This window comes from Amblyomma americanum, chromosome 6 (genome assembly GCF_052857255.1).
Source record: "Amblyomma americanum isolate KBUSLIRL-KWMA chromosome 6, ASM5285725v1, whole genome shotgun sequence".
Lineage (NCBI taxonomy): Eukaryota > Metazoa > Arthropoda > Arachnida > Ixodida > Ixodidae > Amblyomma > Amblyomma americanum.
The window spans coordinates 191042175-191065945 of record NC_135502.1 but is presented as its reverse complement, the minus strand read 5'-3'; the positions used below and the strand labels follow the sequence as shown (position 1 = coordinate 191065945).

Sequence of the window (23771 nt, the reverse complement as noted above, 5' to 3'; positions counted from 1 at the left end):
TTGGACCAAACGCAATGCAGTGCAATCATTACACCGCCTTGAATATTTCGATTCGGAACGCAGCTCTGCGCCGATGAGTTGGGTAAACTTGGTGCGGGAGAAGAAAAAAACAAAAAAACTCGCCGCCGCTGTCACGTTGGGAGTAGGAACTGTAATTGGCTACTTTATAATGCCCTTCATTTCACAAAAAAATTTCAACGCAGAACACGATGGGCCAAAAAATAAAGAGGGACCTTCGCATCTCCGCTCTTAACCAGACTTCGGCGAATCGTTCTGTTTGCATTTCCCCCCCCCCCTTTTTTTTTAAGCGGTAGCCAACATTATCAGTCGCTCTTTCCGCGACATTCAAACGAGCTGTGATCATTTCGCAGGCGGACACGAGTGATGCGCAACTGCGAAGCTCTGCATTTCGCATACCCTACTTGTTGTTGCACGCACTACGGCACAAAGTCGAGCATACCTGACCCCGAATTCCATGAGGCCCCGCATTTAAAGCGAAAAAAAAAACTGTGCTCTTCTGGAACGGTCACCTCTCGAACACCGCCTCACTTGAATCCCAGACGGTCAATGCAGAAAGACTTTGCAAATTCGAGCACACACTTTGTTTTACTCCGTCCACTGCGTTTGACAGTGACTGACTAGGCAAACAGCGAGCATGCTCCCTCGGACGACACTCACAGTACTGACTGCACGCGCTACTGCACAGAGTCAAGAACGGAACTGCTTACCTGAGACCACTCCTGGTTGCCGTTCGGTCGTGATCCGCTCGCTGTGGCAGGCCGCAAGGAAAGGAAAAACGGATGCAGAAAACGGTAGCAAAACAAAGGGGAGAGAGGGACACACGAGAACCGGAGCTCTGGTTCGCATGACCAGCGGCTGCCCATGCAGCAGTTGGGTAGCCCTAAAGAGGGCTGTTTTTCGCGAGAAGGGTGCTTGCACGACGCCGAAGTCCAGACGGCACACGGTGGACGGACTAGCCTCCGAAGCCGTACAGAGTGCGGCCCTGACGCTTCAGCGCGTAGACCACATCCATGGCGGTGACAGTCTTGCGCTTAGCGTGCTCCGTGTACGTGACGGCGTCCCGGATCACATTCTCGAGGAACACTTTCAACACGCCGCGGGTCTCCTCGTAGATCAGGCCCGAGATGCGCTTGACACCGCCTCGGCGCGCCAGACGACGGATGGCGGGCTTGGTGATGCCCTGGATGTTGTCTCGCAATACCTTGCGATGGCGCTTCGCGCCTCCCTTGCCGAGTCCCTTGCCACCTTTTCCGCGACCAGACATGATGGTGCCGACGACGAAGTGTACACTCCGAGGCGAGAACGGGGAATGATGGTGTTACGCTCGGCGGCCTGTGGTGCTGGCAGCGCGAAGCCGCCATTCGCTGCGGCGCCTCGACCAATGAGAGTCCGCCTCCGCAAGCGCCGGCTCGCTAGCACTACTGAGCCCTCTCGGAGGGCTGCCGCGCCGCCAGCAAGGTAGCCAAAACGACCGCATCAAGGCGCACACGTAAACAACCAAGCAACGCGAAGACTGCCCCATTCTGCATCACGCGACCCCCCACCGCGCAAGAAAAAAAAAAACGGAAATAGCAAACAATGGAAAACGAAGCGCACCTCCTATACTTCGCAATAGTGGCTGTATAACCGATATTTGGTCATGCCTGCTCCGTTTGCATGGAAAAAAAAAAATACTTGATGCCTAGTCGTTGCTGCTGTCAGTCTTTTTTTTTTTTCGTGCGTGCCTGCGTTGCAAGCAAACAGGTGCGCGTGGTTTCTGTTTGCTGCCCCCCCCCCCCACTGGCAGGGGAGAGTTTACACCGTTAAATCGCGCGCCCCTTAAAGACACACCAAGGACACCGTCATTGCTGGCGCTACCAACAATTAGCGGGTTTCGCGACTTGTGAAGCTGCAGAAGCGGTTTTTTTTTTTTTTTGTCCTCAAAACCTGCCCGTTCTCAAAACGTGCATTGCTAAGGGGAAATTAAGCACTCACTTATCGTGTGTGTGTGTCCCCAACTTCCCGCACACACTTCACCGTGTCCGTGACCACATCGGAGCGGGCCCTTGAGAGGGCGACTACGGCCGTTCGCGGCGCACGTACCTCGCTCCCCCTCCTCTCCCGGTCGCCAGGATGCCGAGAAACGACCAGTTTCTCTTGCGGACTACATAGAAATACGTTTATCTCAAAAAGTAACCAATGCACAGCTTTAAAATTTTCCAGTTACATAGAACAAATGTCTCACCACCTCTCTTCCCACTTTCGGCTCGCTGGATCGAACCCGAGCTGTGCGAGCGTCGCTTTCAGTTTTCCGACCATTGCCAGGCTATTGTGCACACGCGCGATACGATAATCTGCTCGTGTTCGAGGACTTACTTGCTCTATCTGGCACGACAGCATCGGCCGCAAGAAGCCAAAGAAGGTACCAAACAGCTGCCAGCGTCGGAATTTTTCGCCGTTCTTACCGGGGAAAAAAAAAGAAAACAAAAACGCGGGCGCGCCGCACGCGCTGGGGGACACGCACATTACTAACGACACAGCAAATTGTGCTTGTAGCGCTTCATATTCTGCGAGTGCGCGCTCGCCCGGTGGCCAGTGTGAAGCGTGGCTTCTCTGCGGACTGATTTGCTACAGCTACGTCCGCCGCACTGTACTGCCCAGTTCTACGTCCTGCACATTGGTGTATGTAACCCTTACAGCTGTACGTAAGTACTTCCTCCCTCCCTTCGAATACCGCTGGCCAGATGGGGCACGCCACGGGTGGCAAACTGTTTTCCTTTCGAATTTCCTAAGAACAGACTGAGGGAACACAGTGGCCTCCCCGACGTCCGCAGGCACGTGTTGCGGCCACGAAACGATAACCTCTTCTTAAGGCCAAATATCCACACAAACCCAAACCGGGGGAATTCCGCAATAAATCACCTCCTGCCGTCACACTTAAGCAAGCATATAATAGGTAGAAGCTTCTTTTTTTTTTCTTCTCTCTTACGTGCTCATGCGGATGAGTATTCACATGCATACATACATATATATTTCCTTTACAGTTCTCCTACAACTAATTCGAAATATTGTTCTTTAACAATCTGGCTGTATTGCATGCTGCCTAAGCAAAACCGCTGCTATTTCAACCGCCTGATATCCATTTCTCGAGGCTACATGCTAATGAAGAAAACAACTTAAACAATCAAAACACAGAGAGAGAAAGGGGCCCGGAGCATCGCGCCGCTACCTGCAGACTCGACGATGCAAACACTTTGGTTGGCTCTGAAAAGAGCCGTTGAGGTTGTTGGGGGGGACGACTGGCGACGAGCGCGATGTGCCGCCTACTTGGAGCTGGTGTACTTGGTGACAGCCTTGGTGCCTTCGGACACGGCGTGCTTGGCCAGCTCGCCAGGCAGCAAGAGACGCACCGCAGTTTGGATCTCCCGGCTCGTGATGGTCGAGCGCTTGTTGTAGTGGGCCAGGCGAGAGGACTCGGCCGCGATGCGCTCGAAGATGTCGTTCACGAAGCTGTTCATGATGGACATGGCCTTGCTGGATACTCCAGTGTCCGGATGCACCTGCTTGAGCACCTTATAGATGTAGATGGAGAAGCTCTCCTTCCTGCGGCGCTTCTTCTTCTTCTTGTCGGTTGCGCGCACATTCTTCTGCGCCTTTCCGGCCTTCTTCACGGCCTTTCCCGACGGTTGAGGGGGCATGACGATCAGTTACGACGGCGCTCGGGGAGACGGACGGTGTCGAAAGAACGCGCGCGCAGGGGCGCGCGGCGTTTTTATACTGGCACCGTGGTGTTCAAGCGACCGGAGCCAGGCCGCCGCGCGATTGGTCGACGCGTCGCGGCCTCCTCACCCTCCCTCCAGCGCTCCCGTCGCGGTATCGCGGCGCGCTCTCGAGGTTCGTAGTATCAAGCAGCAGCCCGTTCCTGTCTGTTCTCGCACGCGGCGTTCCCCGTTCTTTCTCGAGCGTACAACAGAAGTCACCATGTCAGGTCGCGGAAAAGGAGGCAAGGCCAAGGGCAAGAGCAAGACCCGCTCGAGCCGCGCGGGACTGCAGTTCCCCGTGGGTCGAATTCACCGTCTCTTGCGTAAGGGCAACTACGCGGAGCGCGTCGGAGCGGGCGCCCCCGTTTACCTGGCCGCCGTCCTCGAATACCTGGCCGCCGAGGTGCTCGAGCTGGCGGGCAACGCTGCTCGGGACAACAAGAAGACCAGAATCATTGCATAGAAAAGGAACCAGCGAAAATAGACGCAAGACAAGAACAAAGGAGGCACACACCATTCCGCGCACAATCATTCCGCGCCACCTGCAGCTGGCCATCCGAAACGACGAGGAGCTGAACAAGCTGCTCTCGGGAGTTACCATCGCCCAGGGCGGCGTCTTGCCCAACATCCAGGCCGTGTTGCTCCCCAAGAAGACCGAGAAGAAGGCGTGAGCGGTCTACCGCACGTCTGTGGAGGCGCGCCCGCCGCATCAGCAGCGCCCAACTAACGGTCCTTATCAGGACCAACCAACTGCCTGCCACGGCGGGGCCTCGCTGTGTGATACCTTTGGGTTTTGTTTTTTTTATTTGCTCTGGACCGCTGCGTCCCTCTCACGCTGGCTGTTTTTTCAAAGTGTTTGCCTCACTGCGCGCCGCACACAGGTTGGCTTTTATTTAGTTTTATCGGCCCCTTCTTCCTTTCCTTTTCCTGGCCCAGTCGCTAGCAGGAGGCCAGTAGAGCGTTAATAAGGGGCATGACCAGCGCATTGTTTTTTTTTTTTGGCAGTTCCCTAGCAGGGGTTTCACATAGCAGCGCTAGAGAGAATGACGAAGTGGCTTTACTGAGACAGTAATAGAGAACAAGGGACGGGATTTTTTTTTTTTTTCGCCACCGCGGGCATCTGCCATAGATACCGAAGGACGTGAACTGGGACAGCGGAAATAAGCCACAGCAGGCAGAATGCAGACACGAAATAAAATAGGTGAGCGGACGGTAATATCGACAGAAACTATTCACACAGCAATAAATACGTACGCGGCGTATCAAGGTGCACCTAATGTAGGCGGCGCGTGCTGCATTCACTTGCGCGCCCAGCGCCGCATTTACCCCCACAAAACTGGGCGCGCGCGCGTGACTTGTGCAATGATGTTATTTACAAGCGCGAGCCCGCGGAAGACGCCAGGGCCATGGCTTTCAACAACTCACCTCGTTTTCCAGCAGCTGCGAAACGCAGTGTTCGAGAGAGAGGGACCGGCCGGGTTCGGAGCTCGGTTTCGTGCGCCCGTGGCCAAAGCAAACATTTGGGTGGTCCTGAGAAGGACCGTTGTGATGCGTTGCTGCGGCGGCGGCGGCGGCGCCAAGTGCCGGGCGCCACTGCGCTCTAGGCGCGCTCGCCGCGGATGCGCCTCGCCAGCTGGATATCCTTCGGCATGATGGTGACGCGCTTGGCGTGGATCGCGCACAGGTTGGTGTCCTCGAAGAGACCGACCAGGTATGCCTCGCTGGCCTCCTGAAGTGCCATGACGGCCGAGCTCTGGAAGCGCAGGTCGGTCTTGAAGTCCTGAGCGATTTCTCTCACCAGGCGCTGGAAGGGCAGCTTGCGGATGAGAAGTTCGGTCGATTTTTGGTATCGGCGAATTTCACGAAGTGCCACGGTGCCAGGCCTATATCTGTGAGGCTTCTTCACGCCTCCGGTAGCTGGCGCACTCTTACGAGCAGCCTTTGTGGCCAGCTGCTTGCGGGGGGCCTTGCCACCGGTGCTCTTGCGCGCGGTTTGCTTCGTGCGAGCCATGGTGCCGGACGCGGACGCTGGTAACGGACGGACTGCCTTCGGAGACGGGCGGCGAGAGACTGTGTTCCGCGCCGCGCGGCGGCGCTGCTCCCTCGCGCCCTCTCTCCGACCCGATTGGTCCCCGCTGACGGACCGATAGCTTCCCTCCGTTCTGCGGCGGCCGCCAGAATGCTGGAAATACTACTTTTCGAGCGCTCGCAAATGGGTGCGGCGCTTTTGGACTACGAGCGCCTCACAGAAGCCGCCCCCCCCTACGGCCCCTGCCAGCCATGGCCTGCTGCCTCGGAGATAGAGCGCGAGATCGTCGGCATCGCGGGAAAGCGGAGCACGCCCCTCTGCGCTGTGCAGCAGCTGACCAGAGCCGTCATACACGAGGATATTCAGGGCCATGTCCTCGTGTACACAGACGGCTCAGTGGTACGCGACAGCCGCTCCATCGCAGCGGCGGCTACCATCCCAGCCCTGCGACTGCACAGCCAGACCCACGCCAACTTCCTGGGATCCTCCACCACGGCGGAGCTGATGGGGATAAACCTGGGCCTGGACCTGCTGCTCTCCATCGCACCTCCGCCACCCAGGAGTGCTCTGCTCTGCGACTCCCGCACCGCCCTCACCCGCCTACAGTGCATCGGCCGCGGTACCCCCCTAGTGCGCGGCATTCGCGCAAGCATCGAGCGCCTTGCACAGCAAGGATGTGTTGTGCGCGTGCAGTGGGTGCCCGGTCACTGCGGCATCGCGGGAAACGAGGAGGCCGACGAACTTGCGACCGCCGCACATCAACTACCTCCGAGCGATCCCCCGCTAGCGCTGGAGGACGTGCGAGCGGTCATACAAGATCATCTCCGACAGCAGCACCCCGACCCACGCATCGCGGGAGGTGAGCGCATTCCAAGCATCAACGGCTGCCGCGCCCTCTCGCGGGCGCAACGCGCAATGATCCTCCGCGCGCGCATCGGCTGCGTGTGGCCTGGGGACCGACGGGTGCGCCACGGACTAGCGACGAGCGAAGTGTGTGTTAGATGCGGTGCAGTGGAGACACTGGAACATCTGCTACTTCGCTGCACCGCGTTCGCCGACGCTCGTCGTGATATGCTCGCGGCCTACAGGGCGCTGGGCATCCTACCAGACTCGCTCAAGACGCTGTTGTGGCCGCAGGGCAGTGCGCGTACCCGTGAGCGAACAATGGTGAGCTTGTGTGCTTTTCTCGAACAGACGGGCCTGACGTCCCGTCTGTTCTGCGCCAGGTAGTGTTAGGCAGTGACGGAACGCTCCGCTTGTGCTACCTCGGACGCTTAAAACAGCTGGCCGCCCCACACCAGCTGTTGTGAACAAGTGCTGTGCGCGTGTGTCGCGGTGGTTTCGGTTGTTGGCGCACGCGCGCAGCCATCTGCATTCCAGGCGGCGCCTGGCGGCGACATCACGGGCACCTCCCCCCTTGGAGACGACGCGGCGACCCAACGCAGCCGGCCGCCTCCTGCCCAACGAAGCAGGCCGCCTCCTCATCGGCGACACCCCCTCTCCCACCCGGCGGCCGCGGCGGCTGAACGCGCGCGGCCGGAACTTTTTACTTGTAAATAGTGTATATATGCCCTCACCCCTATCTCTTTCCTGCTATCCCCTCACCTCTTTTCTTTCACTTCTTCAAACTGCCTGCTATCCTATATTTCCGCTACCCCAGCTCAGGTGCCGCCGTTTAGTGATGGCAGATGCCGGGGTGAGCAAACATCTTTTACCTTCCTTTTTGTTATTTTAAATAAATAATCACTATATATATATATACTTTTCGAGCGCGCGTTGGTTTCGCGCCTGGCAAAGGTGAGACAAGTGGGTGTGGAACCGTGGTCTAGCGCAAGATTACGGTGCGCCTATCCTTTAGGTTTGCCCGCACAGCAAAAGCAGCCCTCTGGCAGGAGCCGGGCGTACGCGGCAGCGTCGACTTTGCCACCACACCAGGGTGTCGACGCGGTTGCGGGTCGTTCCGTGTGGCGTTAGCGCACTGCAACGAGCTTGTCTTCTTGGACATACCGGGCAATGAGTCTTTCGAAAAGAAAGGCGAAGCTACTAGCGCGACAGCAAGCAATGAATGCTCCGGGAGACATTCTGAGTATAGAACTGAACTTTAGTTGAGGAGGAGAAAGTAATTATTTTCGCTGTTTGTTGGCTCATTTCAATAGGCAAAGGAAGGAGGCAGCAACCAAAATTGTTAAGTGCACTGCGGTCGGCATGAGCGAATGAATGTGAGAGGCGAGTGTAAAGATTAAAGTGGTGGCGTGCAATTTTATAAAAGGCACTTTTTCTCCCTGCCCAGGCACTGTGGCTGCTTTCCCAAGCTTGGATGTGGATACCTTACAGTGTGTCGCCGCCGCATGCCTGAAAAGCACGTGCCGTTACTGGTGTAGAACAGACTGTCGCGCGTGTAAAAAAAAAGCGGCGATTGTTGGCCGAGTTAGGCCGCATTACTGGAAAGCAATCATAGAAGGTTCAACGCCAGCGGAGAAGACAAAAGTGCGGAGCAAAACGAAGACCCACTACTTCTCACAGCCGCCTGCGAAGTTCATGCGCTTCGCTGGATAGGTATGCGCACAACGCTATCAGTTAGAGGCTTTCTTGTCTTGGAGACAAAGAGCAACGGGATTGCGAAAAAAAAAAAACTCCCCGGGCGCCAAGCTCGCAAACCACCGCAAGAGATGAACCAATTTACTATTTACTGCACAGAAAGAACTGGGCACAGTGCAGTGCACGGAAGCCGCGCATAAATGCCTAAAAGCTCTCCTGCATCTGCGGGACAATATGCTTCGAGTACTAGGCAGGCAAGGTTAGTGAGCAAGAGCAGCGCGCGTAAAGAATGCATCCCATCTCTCCGTAATTGAGGTGTACTTCCTGCGGTCACCTTAGAAACAAACGGAAGTGCATGCCTGGGTTAGATCAACTGACTGCGGCCAATTGAAAAAAATAGAAAGAAAAGTGCTTTATATCCACTGCCCTGTCGTTTTCCTTGCATAGCATAGGCCAGGATGTGCATATCTGTAGGGGCCCGCGTAGAATAGCGCTCTGCTACGGCCGCACCGCAACGAAATTTGCGGGCACAGTTCCGACGCTTCTAGCTTGCAAACCAAAAATAATAACAAAAATTCGCGCAGGACGTCTACCGGCCTGGGTGCGAGCCCCCATTAAAGCGCCCAACGCTTGCCACGCAACGGAATACTTGAGGCCCGGAGCTGAGCTGCTCCTCCCTCCCTGCCAACGCAACACAGTCGGCGCAGCGCGGGGCTGCGGCGCCCCCTTCGTGTCGCCTGCGCAAGTATACCCGCCTCCGAGACAGCAGAGTCCGCGTCGCGCAGTCGACTGCTGCTGCCGCGCGAAGCAAAAACCGACTCGGGTAAATGATGAATACGTGGATTTTTCCCGCGGCGCTTTTTCACCCTGAGAGAGTTAGATTTTTTGCATAGTCGTTAGAAACTTTTCAGACGACTCCTTTACAGCAAGCAGAGAAAGAAAGCTATTCATGTCGGGTTCTGTGGCACAAAATATTGGCCTAAGGGAAAGGTTCAAGTCCAATTTTCCTCTTTACTGGAGACGACTGACTTTACACCTGTGCTCTTGTGTGCGCACTCCATTCTCAGGCGTTAGTAGGGAAGGTGGGTCCTCTCGTTTGTATTATTCCATTACATCCTTTCTTTGCAATGAGGCTCCCACACAGATCCTGCATATTCCAGTTTCCATGGGAGAAGTGCTTTTGCACGCTATTATTCACAGGTACGTTTCGGTGTCTGTACTGCCTGTCAAAAACTCACGAATTGAACCTGCTCCAACAATGTGGTCTCATAATAATAATTCACTGCAAGTGATCGTCGCAAACACAAATTGGACAGCGACTGGGCAGTCGGAGGCAATAACGCTTCCTATGAATTTGGACAACTGTCTGTAGCGGTGCACCAGTGGGATGGTAAATCATCTAATTGTACTCATAACTGGGGAGAAAAAAAAAATGACTCAAGACTAAAGAGGCATTCGGCGGCTCATCCCACCCTGCAGGTTCCTTAAAGTCGACTGTGACGAGAACGTCCGCACCGTCGTGTACAAAAAGTTAAGTCCCCCCAGCATTACAATGTTGTTCCAGGTCAGCGGAACACGCTACAGAACCAATCATTGAGTCACTTGGAATGCAGACAACCAAGCTGTGTGCTTCTTTTCCCCCTTTTCACTTGAGGCAGGGGCTGTTCGCGTGCTGCAATGGTTTGCAATTTGTCCGTCCCGTTCATTCCTGTGTTTTTTATCTGGAGTTACACTCTGGAAGCCCAATTTGACGAACAAAGGCCTATTCAGGAAACGAAACACGATGCTCCATTTCGCACGTCTCTCGGCCAGGTGTGTTTACCTCCAGGTTTCAGATTATGAGAGGCGCTCTGCATACAAGGAATGGCTGCAAGTCGTCCAATTTTTTTTCTTTGACGCGCGCACGGCTGCTGAAATTCGCCAACAGTGTTTCTGCCACAGACATGTAAAGCTGACTAGCACAGCCTTATGGCACACTTGGGCTCAATAATGTGATAGCATTACCTGGCCACATGTCCTGCAGGCAAGAAAGCGCCCCACATTTACGATAGAGAAAAACTGTAACGGTTTTGGACCAAACGCAATGCAGTGCAATCATTACACCGCCTTGAATATTTCGATTCGGAACGCAGCTCTGCGCCGATGAGTTGGGTAAACTTGGTGCGGGAGAAGAAAAAAACAAAAAAACTCGCCGCCGCTGTCACGTTGGGAGTAGGAACTGTAATTGGCTACTTTATAATGCCCTTCATTTCACAAAAAAATTTCAACGCAGAACACGATGGGCCAAAAAATAAAGAGGGACCTTCGCATCTCCGCTCTTAACCAGACTTCGGCGAATCGTTCTGTTTGCATTTCCCCCCCCCCCTTTTTTTTTTAAGCGGTAGCCAACATTATCAGTCGCTCTTTCCGCGACATTCAAACGAGCTGTGATCATTTCGCAGGCGGACACGAGTGATGCGCAACTGCGAAGCTCTGCATTTCGCATACCCTACTTGTTGTTGCACGCACTACGGCACAAAGTCGAGCATACCTGACCCCGAATTCCATGAGGCCCCGCATTTAAAGCGAAAAAAAAAAAACTGTGCTCTTCTGGAACGGTCACCTCTCGAACACCGCCTCACTTGAATCCCAGACGGTCAATGCAGAAAGACTTTGCAAATTCGAGCACACACTTTGTTTTACTCCGTCCACTGCGTTTGACAGTGACTGACTAGGCAAACAGCGAGCATGCTCCCTCGGACGACACTCACAGTACTGACTGCACGCGCTACTGCACAGAGTCAAGAACGGAACTGCTTACCTGAGACCACTCCTGGTTGCCGTTCGGTCGTGATCCGCTCGCTGTGGCAGGCCGCAAGGAAAGGAAAAACGGATGCAGAAAACGGTAGCAAAACAAAGGGGAGAGAGGGACACACGAGAACCGGAGCTCTGGTTCGCATGACCAGCGGCTGCCCATGCAGCAGTTGGGTAGCCCTAAAGAGGGCTGTTTTTCGCGAGAAGGGTGCTTGCACGACGCCGAAGTCCAGACGGCACACGGTGGACGGACTAGCCTCCGAAGCCGTACAGAGTGCGGCCCTGACGCTTCAGCGCGTAGACCACATCCATGGCGGTGACAGTCTTGCGCTTAGCGTGCTCCGTGTACGTGACGGCGTCCCGGATCACATTCTCGAGGAACACTTTCAACACGCCGCGGGTCTCCTCGTAGATCAGGCCCGAGATGCGCTTGACACCGCCTCGGCGCGCCAGACGACGGATGGCGGGCTTGGTGATGCCCTGGATGTTGTCTCGCAATACCTTGCGATGGCGCTTCGCGCCTCCCTTGCCGAGTCCCTTGCCACCTTTTCCGCGACCAGACATGATGGTGCCGACGACGAAGTGTACACTCCGAGGCGAGAACGGGGAATGATGGTGTTACGCTCGGCGGCCTGTGGTGCTGGCAGCGCGAAGCCGCCATTCGCTGCGGCGCCTCGACCAATGAGAGTCCGCCTCCGCAAGCGCCGGCTCGCTAGCACTACTGAGCCCTCTCGGAGGGCTGCCGCGCCGCCAGCAAGGTAGCCAAAACGACCGCATCAAGGCGCACACGTAAACAACCAAGCAACGCGAAGACTGCCCCATTCTGCATCACGCGACCCCCCACCGCGCAAGAAAAAAAAAACGGAAATAGCAAACAATGGAAAACGAAGCGCACCTCCTATACTTCGCAATAGTGGCTGTATAACCGATATTTGGTCATGCCTGCTCCGTTTGCATGGAAAAAAAAAAATACTTGATGCCTAGTCGTTGCTGCTGTCAGTCTTTTTTTTTTTTCGTGCGTGCCTGCGTTGCAAGCAAACAGGTGCGCGTGGTTTCTGTTTGCTGCCCCCCCCCCCCCACTGGCAGGGGAGAGTTTACACCGTTAAATCGCGCGCCCCTTAAAGACACACCAAGGACACCGTCATTGCTGGCGCTACCAACAATTAGCGGGTTTCGCGACTTGTGAAGCTGCAGAAGCGGTTTTTTTTTTTTTGTCCTCAAAACCTGCCCGTTCTCAAAACGTGCATTGCTAAGGGGAAATTAAGCACTCACTTATCGTGTGTGTGTGTCCCCAACTTCCCGCACACACTTCACCGTGTCCGTGACCACATCGGAGCGGGCCCTTGAGAGGGCGACTACGGCCGTTCGCGGCGCACGTACCTCGCTCCCCCTCCTCTCCCGGTCGCCAGGATGCCGAGAAACGACCAGTTTCTCTTGCGGACTACATAGAAATACGTTTATCTCAAAAAGTAACCAATGCACAGCTTTAAAATTTTCCAGCCACATAGAACAAATGTCTCACCACCTCTCTTCCCACTTTCGGCTCGCTGGATCGAACCCGAGCTGTGCGAGCGTCGCTTTCAGTTTTCCGACCATTGCCAGGCTATTGTGCACACGCGCGATACGATAATCTGCTCGTGTTCGAGGACTTACTTGCTCTATCTGGCACGACAGCATCGGCCGCAAGAAGCCAAAGAAGGTACCAAACAGCTGCCAGCGTCGGAATTTTTCGCCGTTCTTACCGGGGAAAAAAAAAAGAAAACAAAAACGCGGGCGCGCCGCACGCGCTGGGGGACACGCACATTACTAACGACACAGCAAATTGTGCTTGTAGCGCTTCATATTCTGCGAGTGCGCGCTCGCCCGGTGGCCAGTGTGAAGCGTGGCTTCTCTGCGGACTGATTTGCTACAGCTACGTCCGCCGCACTGTACTGCCCAGTTCTACGTCCTGCACATTGGTGTATGTAACCCTTACAGCTGTACGTAAGTACTTCCTCCCTCCCTTCGAATACCGCTGGCCAGATGGGGCACGCCACGGGTGGCAAACTGTTTTCCTTTCGAATTTCCTAAGAACAGACTGAGGGAACACAGTGGCCTCCCCGACGTCCGCAGGCACGTGTTGCGGCCACGAAACGATAACCTCTTCTTAAGGCCAAATATCCACACAAACCCAAACCGGGGGAATTCCGCAATAAATTACCTCCTGCCGTCACACTTAAGCAAGCATATAATAGGTAGAAGCTTCTTTTTTTTTTCTTCTCTCTTACGTGCTCATGCGGATGAGTATTCACATGCATACATACATATATATTTCCTTTACAGTTCTCCTACAACTAATTCGAAATATTGTTCTTTAACAATCTGGCTGTATTGCATGCTGCCTAAGCAAAACCGCTGCTATTTCAACCGCCTGATATCCATTTCTCGAGGCTACATGCTAATGAAGAAAACAACTTAAACAATCAAAACACAGAGAGAGAAAGGGGCCCGGAGCATCGCGCCGCTACCTGCAGACTCGACGATGCAAACACTTTGGTTGGCTCTGAAAAGAGCCGTTGAGGTTGTTGGGGGGGACGACTGGCGACGAGCGCGATGTGCCGCCTACTTGGAGCTGGTGTACTTGGTGACAGCCTTGGTGCCTTCGGACACGGCGTGCTTGGCCAGCTCGCCAGGCAGCAAGAGACGCACCGCAGTTTGGATCTCCCGGCTCGTGATGGTCGAGCGCTTGTTGTAGTGGGCCAGGCGAGAGGACTCGGCCGCGATGCGCTCGAAGATGTCGTTCACGAAGCTGTTCATGATGGACATGGCCTTGCTGGATACTCCAGTGTCCGGATGCACCTGCTTGAGCACCTTATAGATGTAGATGGAGAAGCTCTCCTTCCTGCGGCGCTTCTTCTTCTTCTTGTCGGTTGCGCGCACATTCTTCTGCGCCTTTCCGGCCTTCTTCACGGCCTTTCCCGACGGTTGAGGGGGCATGACGATCAGTTACGACTGCGCTCGGGGAGACGGACGGTGTCGAAAGAACGCGCGCGCAGGGGCGCGCGGCGTTTTTATACTGGCACCGTGGTGTTCAAGCGACCGGAGCCAGGCCGCCGCGCGATTGGTCGACGCGTCGCGGCCTCCTCACCCTCCCTCCAGCGCTCCCGTCGCGGTATCGCGGCGCGCTCTCGAGGTTCGTAGTATCAAGCAGCAGCCCGTTCCTGTCTGTTCTCGCACGCGGCGTTCCCCGTTCTTTCTCGAGCGTACAACAGAAGTCACCATGTCAGGTCGCGGAAAAGGAGGCAAGGCCAAGGGCAAGAGCAAGACCCGCTCGAGCCGCGCGGGACTGCAGTTCCCCGTGGGTCGAATTCACCGTCTCTTGCGTAAGGGCAACTACGCGGAGCGCGTCGGAGCGGGCGCCCCCGTTTACCTGGCCGCCGTCCTCGAATACCTGGCCGCCGAGGTGCTCGAGCTGACGGGCAACGCTGCTCGGGACAACAAGAAGACCAGAATCATTCCGCGCCACCTGCAGCTGGCCATCCGAAACGACGAGGAGCTGAACAAGCTGCTCTCGGGAGTTACCATCGCCCAGGGCGGCGTCTTGCCCAACATCCAGGCCGTGTTGCTCCCCAAGAAGACCGAGAAGAAGGCGTGAGCGGTCTACCGCACGTCTGTGGAGGCGCGCCCGCCGCATCAGCAGCGCCCAACTAACGGTCCTTATCAGGACCAACCAACTGCCTGCCACGGCGGGGCCTCGCTGTGTGATACCTTTGGGTTTTGTTTTTTTTATTTGCTCTGGACCGCTGCGTCCCTCTCACGCTGGCTGTTTTTTCAAAGTGTTTGCCTCACTGCGCGCCGCACACAGGTTGGCTTTTATTTAGTTTTATCGGCCCCTTCTTCCTTTCCTTTTCCTGGCCCAGTCGCTAGCAGGAGGCCAGTAGAGCGTTAATAAGGGGCATGACCAGCGCATTGTTTTTTTTTTTGGCAGTTCCCTAGCAGGGGTTTCACATAGCAGCGCTAGAGAGAATGACGAAGTGGCTTTACTGAGACAGTAATAGAGAACAAGGGACGGGATTTTTTTTTTTTTCGCCACCGCGGGCATCTGCCATAGATACCGAAGGACGTGAACTGGGACAGCGGAAATAAGCCACAGCAGGCAGAATGCAGACACGAAATAAAATAGGTGAGCGGACGGTAATATCGACAGAAACTATTCACACAGCAATAAATACGTACGCGGCGTATCAAGGTGCACCTAATGTAGGCGGCGCGTGCTGCATTCACTTGCGCGCCCAGCGCCGCATTTACCCCCACAAAACTGGGCGCGCGCGCGTGACTTGTGCAATGATGTTATTTACAAGCGCGAGCCCGCGGAAGACGCCAGGGCCATGGCTTTCAACAACTCACCTCGTTTTCCAGCAGCTGCGAAACGCAGTGTTCGAGAGAGAGGGACCGGCCGGGTTCGGAGCTCGGTTTCGTGCGCCCGTGGCCAAAGCAAACATTTGGGTGGTCCTGAGAAGGACCGTTGTGATGCGTTGCTGCGGCGGCGGCGGCGGCGCCAAGTGCCGGGCGCCACTGCGCTCTAGGCGCGCTCGCCGCGGATGCGCCTCGCCAGCTGGATATCCTTCGGCATGATGGTGACGCGCTTGGCGTGGATCGCGCACAGGTTGGTGTCCTCGAAGAGACCGACCAGGTATGCCTCGCTGGCCTCCTGAAGTGCCATGACGGCCGAGCTCTGGAAGCGCAGGTCGGTCTTGAAGTCCTGAGCGATTTCTCTCACCAGGCGCTGGAAGGGCAGCTTGCGGATGAGAAGTTCGGTCGATTTTTGGTATCGGCGAATTTCACGAAGTGCCACGGTGCCAGGCCTATATCTGTGAGGCTTCTTCACGCCTCCGGTAGCTGGCGCACTCTTACGAGCAGCCTTTGTGGCCAGCTGCTTGCGGGGGGCCTTGCCACCGGTGCTCTTGCGCGCGGTTTGCTTCGTGCGAGCCATGGTGCCGGACGCGGACGCTGGTAACGGACGGACTGCCTTCGGAGACGGGCGGCGAGAGACTGTGTTCAGCGCCGCGCGGCGGCGCTGCTCCCTCGCGCCCTCTCTCCGACCCGATTGGTCCCCGCTGACGGACCGATAGCTTCCCTCCGTTCTGCGGCGGCCGCCAGAATGCTGGAAATACTACTTTTCGAGCGCGCGTTGGTTTCGCGCCTGGCAAAGGTGAGACAAGTGGGTGTGGAACCGTGGTCTAGCGCAAGATTACGGTGCGCCTATCCTTTAGGTTTGCCCGCACAGCAAACGCAGCCCTCTGGCAGGAGCCGGGCGTACGCGGCAGCGTCGACTTTGCCACCACACCAGGGTGTCGACGCGGTTGCGGGTCGTTCCGTGTGGCGTTAGCGCACTGCAACGAGCTTGTCTTCTTGGACATACCGGGCAATGAGTCTTTCGAAAAGAAAGGCGAAGCTACTAGCGCGACAGCAAGCAATGAATGCTCCGGGAGACATTCTGAGTATAGAACTGAACTTTAGTTGAGGAGGAGAAAGTAATTATTTTCGCTGTTTGTTGGCTCATTTCAATAGGCAAAGGAAGGAGGCAGCAACCAAAATTGTTAAGTGCACTGCGGTCGGCATGAGCGAATGAATGTGAGAGGCGAGTGTAAAGATTAAAGTGGTGGCGTGCAATTTTATAAAAGGCACTTTTTCTCCCTGCCCAGGCACTGTGGCTGCTTTCCCAAGCTTGGATGTGGATACCTTACAGTGTGTCGCCGCCGCATGCCTGAAAAGCACGTGCCGTTACTGGTGTAGAACAGACTGTCGCGCGTGTAAAAAAAAAGCGGCGATTGTTGGCCGAGTTAGGCCGCATTACTGGAAAGCAATCATAGAAGGTTCAACGCCAGCGGAGAAGACAAAAGTGCGGAGCAAAACGAAGACCCACTACTTCTCACAGCCGCCTGCGAAGTTCATGCGCTTCGCTGGATAGGTATGCGCACAACGCTATCAGTTAGAGGCTTTCTTGTCTTGGAGACAAAGAGCAACGGGATTGCGAAAAAAAAAAAAACTCCCCGGGCGCCAAGCTCGCAAACCACCGCAAGAGATGAACCAATTTACTATTTACTGCACAGAAAGAACTGGGCACAGTGCAGTGCACGGAAGCCGCGCATAAATGCCTAAAAGCTCTCCTGCATCTGCGGGACAATATGCTTCGAGTACTAGGCAGGCAAGGTTAGTGAGCAAGAGCAGCGCGCGTAAAGAATGCATCCCATCTCTCCGTAATTGAGGTGTACTTTGTGGGATACACGGGTATCCCCTCCTCGTCCCCCGCGCCAGCGGCGACCGTGACCTATACGGGCGCGCTGGCCACCAGGAATGTGGAGAGAAGGCACCCCCGCGACTCTGCTCATTTCCGCCCCAGCACTGACGTGACGTCACGGCAGCGCGTCGCCTTCTGCGGAGAGGGTAGCACGCCTAAGCTTGACGGTAACGATTTGCCGCGAGGGAGGCAATGACCGAGGGGATAAAAGGCGTGATCGCGCGGCGGGAAGGTCTCTCTCGCCGCCGGACCTGACCTAACTACCCCACGGACCCCTTCCGCTGCCCGCCGGCCCCCGAACACCAACGCCGGTCGACGTCAACGACTTGGTGAGCTACTGAACATCTATTTTACGGATAGAACATTCTTCCGCAGTGTGCTTTACCTCGCGTTAGGATAATAAACTATTTCCTAGCGTGCCCTGCCGTTGCCTATTTCGTCCGGACCTGCCGTGGCTGCGACTCTGCGCCACGGGTTGGGGAAACGTGTTGCGTGCTTAAATAACGCCTGCGTGTAGCTTGCACGGAAGCTCGCCTTCCCGGCCGGCTGGACGCAGAGTGACCCCATATCTTGGCGCCCGAACGTGGGGCGAACTAGGCAATCGAGCAGTGACCTTTGTTGGAGCGAACGACTACCGTCGCCCTAACAAAGGATGGCAGCCGACAGGAGTGACTTGCAGTCTTTGTTTATGCTGTCAGAGCCAGCGGCACATAACCAGGGCTCCCTACTTGACGCGCCGTTGGAAGGGTTTGAATTTGTGAATCTTGGGCGTTCCACGCGGAATAGCCGAGTAACATCCCCTGACGCGTCGGTAGGACTTAGGCCTGGCATGGGGGGCTCCACATCGGGCGCCTCGCCGCTCCGCGGCGCGAACAATGAGGCATCTAGGCCTCATCATTCGACGCCATCAGCGGCTGCGCCCAACTCCGGGGGTGTTAGTCCGCAATCATCCGAGGTGCTCTTGCAGAACGCAATGCAGGTTATGCAGAGTCTAGCGGGTATTTTGCAAAACAATTTGCAAGCCCCGGCCCAGTCACCACGTGTTAGGATAGACTTGCCTACCTACACGGGGTACCACGACATTGCGGGAGCAAATGAGTACCTCGACCGTCTGCTGCATTATCAGCAAGTGACAGGAATCGCAGACGCCGAAATGCTCGCGTGTGTTGTGCCTGTTTCTTTGACGGAGCAAGCGGCCCGCTGGTACCGACTAGCCGGCAACCGAGCGAGGACAATGGAGGAGTTTTGCGCAAGCTTCCGCGACGAATTCCTTCCCGCAAACTATGAGTGGCGTTTGAGGAGAGAGCTGGAGCTCCGAACCCAGCACCCCGACGAGTCTCTGTTAGAGTACGTCCGAGCGATGGACGAACTTTATCGCCTCGCTGACCCTCGCGCCACGAACACGGAGAAAGTTGAGCGTGTCACGAGACAAGCGCACCCGACTTTCACGGCTTACCTGAGAGGAGTCAGGTTCAGAGATTTGGATGAGCTGGCAGCTGAGGCGAAGCGCATTCAGGGAGACATCCTCTCTGCGCGAGCGTATCGGCCGCCCCCACCCGCATCGCTGTCACTTGAGCCGCGCTGCGCGTGGAATGGCAGCTCAGCGCGCAGTCCATCTAGAACTGAAGCGTCAGCACAGTTTGCTGACGAGCGTGTCCCAAGGGGTTGGGAGTTGACCGACCGCGCTTTGGACCCATTCAGCTACGCGTTGCGAACAGCACACGCTGCCGCAGAGCGGAATGAACCGAGGCGAGATCGGGAGGCCGACACGCGGCCCCCACCATCCGCGCCGCGAGTTCGAGATGACCGAAAGGAACGGGGCGACCAGCGCCTAGCCCGTCGGGGCCCGGGCAACCGTTGCTACCGGTGCGACCAGCCGGGACACTTCGCCCGCGAGTGTGGCCGCCCTCCCGCCCGTGACCAAACACGGTCGGGAAACGGCCAAAGCCGCCGGTGATCGACCTTCGATTCCGCGCGGCGTGCACAGAAAACCCCGGTTTGCTAGCGCCTTTGGCATGTCGCGTAGGAAATTCTGTTGACCTGTCAGCGCCGTTCATTGAGCTAACAATAGCTCGAAAGAAATTCACCGCGTTACTAGATACAGGAGCAAGCGCTTCTTTGTTCGGTGACGAGGTGTTAAACCATCTCCGCGAGAACAAAATCCGGCTGAGAGAGTGCGATACCACTTTTCGCCTCGCGAGCGGCACAGCGCAATCAAGCGGTGCAGCTAGGATAGTGGTTCGCTGGGAAAGACGCGTGCGGCGACAACGCCTCGTTCATCTTCCCTGTTTATCCGTTCCTGTAATTCTTGGACGAGACTTCCTAGCCAAGACAGGTATTGTGATAGACATCAGCAGCGGAGGCTACAGGGAGCGCACATCAGGCGCCTTGAAGCCTTTCGCGAAAGCGCCCGCGGTGTCGCAGACCATTCAGACTCCGAACGCGGCGCGAGCGGGGGGAGACCGTGACAAATCCACCGCGCCAGCCCGAGATCCAGGAGGCGAGCGGACCATCGCCGCTGAGGGAGAGGGCAGAGAGAAGGTTGCCGCGGTAGAAAGCTGCTCTGCCGCGCAGGGAAGGTCAGCGCACCCCTTGTTGTCGGAAGTGAACAGCGTGACGGAGAGGGAGAAGGCACGTTTGTCATCGCTCCTCTACGAGTACAACGCGACATTCACTGACCGCCCGGGCCTCACTACCCTAGTCAGGCACCGAATAGACACGGGTGACGCACTGCCTTGGAAGTGCAATCCTAGACCAATTAGCTTGGCCAAGAGAAAAGCACTGGACAGCGCCTTAGACGAACTTATCGACACTGGCGTTGTTGAGAGGTCTAACAGCCCTTGGGGCTTCCCGGTAGTCTTGGTTCCAAAGAAAGACGATACATATCGACTTTGCGTGGACTACCGCAAGCTGAATGAGGTTACGAGGAAAGACGCCTACCCTCTACCCACCATTTCTTCCCTAGTGTCCAACCTAGGTGGGGCGAAGTACTTCACAACGCTCGATGCTAGCCGCGGATACTTTCAGGTTGAAATGAATGAGCGGGACAAGGAGAAAACTGCTTTCACTTGTCACAGAGGCCTTTTCCAGTTCAAGAGAATGTCTTTTGGTTTGGTAGGAGCACCCGCTACTTATCAGCGCCTAATGGACCGTGTTCTGGGGGATGCGAAGTGGCAACATGCGCTCGCGTACCTAGACGACATCGTGGTGTACTCGAAAACGTTCGAGGAACACCTGTGCCACTTGAGGGACGTCCTAGAGAGGCTGAGGTCCGCGGGAATCACTTTGAACCCGAAGAAGGCACAGATCGCCGCGACCCGAATAACACTGTTGGGGTTCACGATCGACAGAGGCCGCATTCTGCCGTGCGACGATAAGCTTGAGGCTTTGCTTAAGTTTCCGTCGCCCACAGATATAGCCGGACTCAGGCGCTTCCTGGGAATGGCGAACTTTTATCGCCAGTTCATCCCAGAGTGCGCAGCGCTGCAGGCGCCTTTGACAAAGCTTTTGAAGAAAGGCGAGCGCTGGAGTTGGGGTCACGAGCAAGAGGATGCACTGCGCAACCTCACCAAAGTGCTCGCTGACACGGCTGAGTTGCAGCTACCCGACCTAAACAGGGAGTTTGTGATTCAAACCGACGCAAGCGACCTGGGCTTAGGAGCAGTGTTGCTTCAGGAGCATGAAGGCGTTCTCCGTCCGGTAGCTTTCGCAAGCCGTTCGTTGACGCCGGCAGAGAGAAACTACTCGGTGACAGAGAAGGAATGTCTCGCGATAGTTTTCGCTCTGCGTAAGTTCGACTACTACGTCGATGGGGTGACATTTGTGATCGAGACGGATCACATGGCGCTCACCTGGCTGAGACGACTCAGCGAGCCGAGCGGCCGCCTAGCGCGTTGGTCTCTGTTGCTGCAGCGTTACGACTTCACCGTGCGCTACCGCAAAGGGAAAAACAACGCTGTGGCTGACGCACTCTCGCGAGCGCCTGTCCAGTGCGAGGAAGGTCACGCGACCGACCGCCCGACAGCCGGGGAGAGCGAGGGACTGACCCGAGCCGTAGCCCATGTAAGGAACGCGGACCAACCGTTGATCCAGGGCGAGAGCGTGAACCACGTGGACTACGCGAGTTCCGTGGGGATCGTGTTCAGCAGAAAGGAGCTGCTCGAAGCTCAGCAGAAGGATCCGTTTTGTCGAAAGGTGTTCGACGGGCTCCGGGAGCCGGGCGGCAGGGCCGCCGCGCACAAGGAGACAGCTGGTTTTGCTGTCGGTGCGGAGCGCTGGGAAACAGCTGGTAGTGCTGTGAGCGCGATGGATTCGTATCTGCTGGATTCCGACGGCGTCCTGCTGAGGTATATCACCTCCGAGAACGACACAAACGAGGCGTTCAAGGTGGTGATACCGCGAGTATTGAGAGCAGCACTGTTACGCTACTTTCACGACTCGTGCATCGCTGGGCATGCAAGCGGCCCCAAGACTTACACTAAGTTGTGTCGCTTTGCTACCTGGCTTGGCATGAAAAGGGACGTAATACGCTACGCCCGCTCGTGCCACGTGTGCCAAAGTGTGAAGCCCCGAGGCGGACGACCACCCGGCCTCATGCACCCGATTAACAGCCAGACTCCCTGGCAAATCGCGGCGTGCGACATCATGGGACCGTATCCTATGACACCGAGTAGGAACAAGTTCTTGCTGGTGGTCACGGATCACTTCAGCAAGTGGGTTGAACTTTTCCCCCTTAGAAAGCTGACGGCACGAGTGATCATGGAGAAGCTGATGGACGTATTCACCAGGTTCGGTTTCCCAGAGCAGCTGATAACGGACAACGCGTCCTACTTCACTGCGAAGGTGTTCGTTGATTCGTGCGCTGCACTCGGCATTAAGCACAAGAAAACGACCACCTATCATGCTCAGTCGAACCCCACGGAACGAGTCAATCGCAACGTTAAGCACTTGCTTGTCGCGTACTCTGAGAGGCACAAAGATTGGGACTCCTATCTGCCGGAGATCGCGTTTGCTTTGCGTTCGACCGTTAACCGCTCGACTGGGTATGCGCCGTGTTCTCTCAATCTGGGTAGAGAGCTGCTAAATCCGATGGACCGGATTCTATCGGACAGCAGGAAGACGCCAGTCGCTTCGTCAGCACGAGCTGAGTACGCGACGCAGCTGCGCGCTAAGATGACGGAGGCCTTACGCAAGGCTCGCCGCAACCTGAGCACCGCTAGGGCGCAGCAGAAAGCACAGTACGACCGCTCGCACCGGGATGTTCACTACGAAGTGGGCGATCTGGTGCTTCGACGCCAGCACGTTCTCAGCGACGCTAGCAAACAGTTTGCGGCCTCGTTGGCGCCGAAATGGATCGGGCCGTTCCGCGTGCGAGAGAAACTTTCCTCGCTCGTTTACAGGCTCGAGGACTTGCGGTCGAAACCGACAGGCGGACCGGTGCACGTATGCGACCTGAAACGTTACGTGCAGCGAGATGAGTGGGTAGAGGACACAGCCCAACCGCGGCCTCAACCATAAAGCGCCGCAGCCCTGGCCCCTGAAGCCACCTGACCCAGTACCTCAGGGGCGCAGCCATGGACCTGGCCTCCAAGCCATCCCAGCCGGCGCCAAGGAGGCGGTCGACCGAATTCGCCGGAACGGCGCAGCCGCGCGCACTCGGAAGACCTTGAGAGGGAGAAAGATTCCAAGCGTCATCGTGCGGGAGGCCAAGCCCTCGGAGCGAAGCAGCTGATCGGCGGGGGCGTGGCGCGGCCGTCAACCGATGCACCGGCGGGAGCTGAAGAACTTCGATCCCAGGATGGCGGAGATCAAGTAATGTTGCCCCTGTTTCTGTGTTCGGGAGGCTTCTTAAGGAGGGGAGGATGTGGGATACACGGGTATCCCCTCCTCGTCCCCCGCGCCAGCGGCGACCGTGACCTATACGGGCGCGCTGGCCACCAGGAATGTGGAGAGAAGGCACCCCCGCGACTCTGCTCATTTCCGCCCCAGCACTGACGTGACGTCACGGCAGCGCGTCGCCTTCTGCGGAGAGGGTAGCACGCCTAAGCTTGACGGTAACGATTTGCCGCGAGGGAGGCAATGACCGAGGGGATAAAAGGCGTGATCGCGCGGCGGGAAGGTCTCTCTCGCCGCCGGACCTGACCTAACTACCCCACGGACCCCTTCCGCTGCCCGCCGGCCCCCGAACACCAACGCCGGTCGACGTCAACGACTTGGTGAGCTACTGAACATCTATTTTACGGATAGAACATTCTTCCGCAGTGTGCTTTACCTCGCGTTAGGATAATAAACTATTTCCTAGCGTGCCCTGCCGTTGCCTATTTCGTCCGGACCTGCCGTGGCTGCGACTCTGCGCCACGGGTTGGGGAAA

At 56.4% G+C, this 23771-nt stretch overlaps 8 protein-coding genes across 8 annotated transcripts; 2 read left to right on the top strand and 6 right to left on the bottom strand.

Moving 5' to 3' along the window:
- Positions 1–664: 664 nt before the first annotated feature.
- On the bottom strand, positions 665–1524 carry LOC144094298 (histone H4). Its single transcript, XM_077628233.1, has one exon. The coding sequence runs from the start codon at positions 1283–1285 to the stop codon at positions 974–976; it is 312 nt and encodes a 103-aa protein (XP_077484359.1). The 5' UTR covers positions 1286–1524; the 3' UTR covers positions 665–973.
- Positions 1525–2988: 1464 nt separating this feature from the next.
- On the bottom strand, positions 2989–3705 carry LOC144094297 (histone H2B). Its single transcript, XM_077628232.1, has one exon. It carries the CDS (start codon positions 3696–3698, stop codon positions 3324–3326), a length of 375 nt encoding a protein of 124 aa, XP_077484358.1. The 5' UTR covers positions 3699–3705; the 3' UTR covers positions 2989–3323.
- Positions 3706–3846: 141 nt separating this feature from the next.
- LOC144094296 (histone H2A-like) lies at positions 3847–5090 on the top strand. The gene is made up of 2 exons (XM_077628231.1): positions 3847–4211; positions 4288–5090. Exons 1-2 carry the CDS (start codon positions 3982–3984, stop codon positions 4430–4432), a joined length of 375 nt encoding a protein of 124 aa, XP_077484357.1. The 5' UTR covers positions 3847–3981; the 3' UTR covers positions 4433–5090.
- A 35-nt stretch (positions 5091–5125) lies between these two features.
- Positions 5126–5871, bottom strand: LOC144095091 (histone H3). The gene has a single exon (XM_077628889.1). It carries the CDS (start codon positions 5770–5772, stop codon positions 5362–5364), a length of 411 nt encoding a protein of 136 aa, XP_077485015.1. The 5' UTR covers positions 5773–5871; the 3' UTR covers positions 5126–5361.
- A 5193-nt stretch (positions 5872–11064) lies between these two features.
- Positions 11065–12081, bottom strand: LOC144095090 (histone H4). The gene has a single exon (XM_077628888.1). It carries the CDS (start codon positions 11683–11685, stop codon positions 11374–11376), a length of 312 nt encoding a protein of 103 aa, XP_077485014.1. The 5' UTR covers positions 11686–12081; the 3' UTR covers positions 11065–11373.
- Positions 12082–13387: 1306 nt separating this feature from the next.
- On the bottom strand, positions 13388–14117 carry LOC144095089 (histone H2B). Its single transcript, XM_077628887.1, has one exon. It carries the CDS (start codon positions 14095–14097, stop codon positions 13723–13725), a length of 375 nt encoding a protein of 124 aa, XP_077485013.1. The 5' UTR covers positions 14098–14117; the 3' UTR covers positions 13388–13722.
- Positions 14118–14380: 263 nt separating this feature from the next.
- On the top strand, positions 14381–14755 carry LOC144095647 (histone H2A-like). The gene has a single exon (XM_077629315.1). It carries the CDS (start codon positions 14381–14383, stop codon positions 14753–14755), a length of 375 nt encoding a protein of 124 aa, XP_077485441.1.
- Positions 14756–15446: 691 nt separating this feature from the next.
- Positions 15447–16141, bottom strand: LOC144095088 (histone H3). Its single transcript, XM_077628886.1, has one exon. The coding sequence runs from the start codon at positions 16091–16093 to the stop codon at positions 15683–15685; it is 411 nt and encodes a 136-aa protein (XP_077485012.1). The 5' UTR covers positions 16094–16141; the 3' UTR covers positions 15447–15682.
- Positions 16142–23771: the final 7630 nt, after the last annotated feature.

Excerpts from the sequence above, each read along its gene's own strand:
- LOC144094298 (XM_077628233.1), bottom strand. The coding sequence starts at position 1,285 with ATGTCTGGTCGCGGAAAAGGTGGCAAGGGACTCGGCAAGGGAGGCGCG.
- LOC144094297 (XM_077628232.1), bottom strand. The coding sequence starts at position 3,698 with ATGCCCCCTCAACCGTCGGGAAAGGCCGTGAAGAAGGCCGGAAAGGCG.
- LOC144094296 (XM_077628231.1), top strand. The coding sequence starts at position 3,982 with ATGTCAGGTCGCGGAAAAGGAGGCAAGGCCAAGGGCAAGAGCAAGACC. Across the intron at positions 4,212-4,287 it reads CGGGACAACAAGAAGACCAG|AATCATTCCGCGCCACCTGC; the intron begins AATCATTGCATA and ends CATTCCGCGCAC.
- LOC144095091 (XM_077628889.1), bottom strand. The coding sequence starts at position 5,772 with ATGGCTCGCACGAAGCAAACCGCGCGCAAGAGCACCGGTGGCAAGGCC.
- LOC144095090 (XM_077628888.1), bottom strand. The coding sequence starts at position 11,685 with ATGTCTGGTCGCGGAAAAGGTGGCAAGGGACTCGGCAAGGGAGGCGCG.
- LOC144095089 (XM_077628887.1), bottom strand. The coding sequence starts at position 14,097 with ATGCCCCCTCAACCGTCGGGAAAGGCCGTGAAGAAGGCCGGAAAGGCG.
- LOC144095647 (XM_077629315.1), top strand. The coding sequence starts at position 14,381 with ATGTCAGGTCGCGGAAAAGGAGGCAAGGCCAAGGGCAAGAGCAAGACC.
- LOC144095088 (XM_077628886.1), bottom strand. The coding sequence starts at position 16,093 with ATGGCTCGCACGAAGCAAACCGCGCGCAAGAGCACCGGTGGCAAGGCC.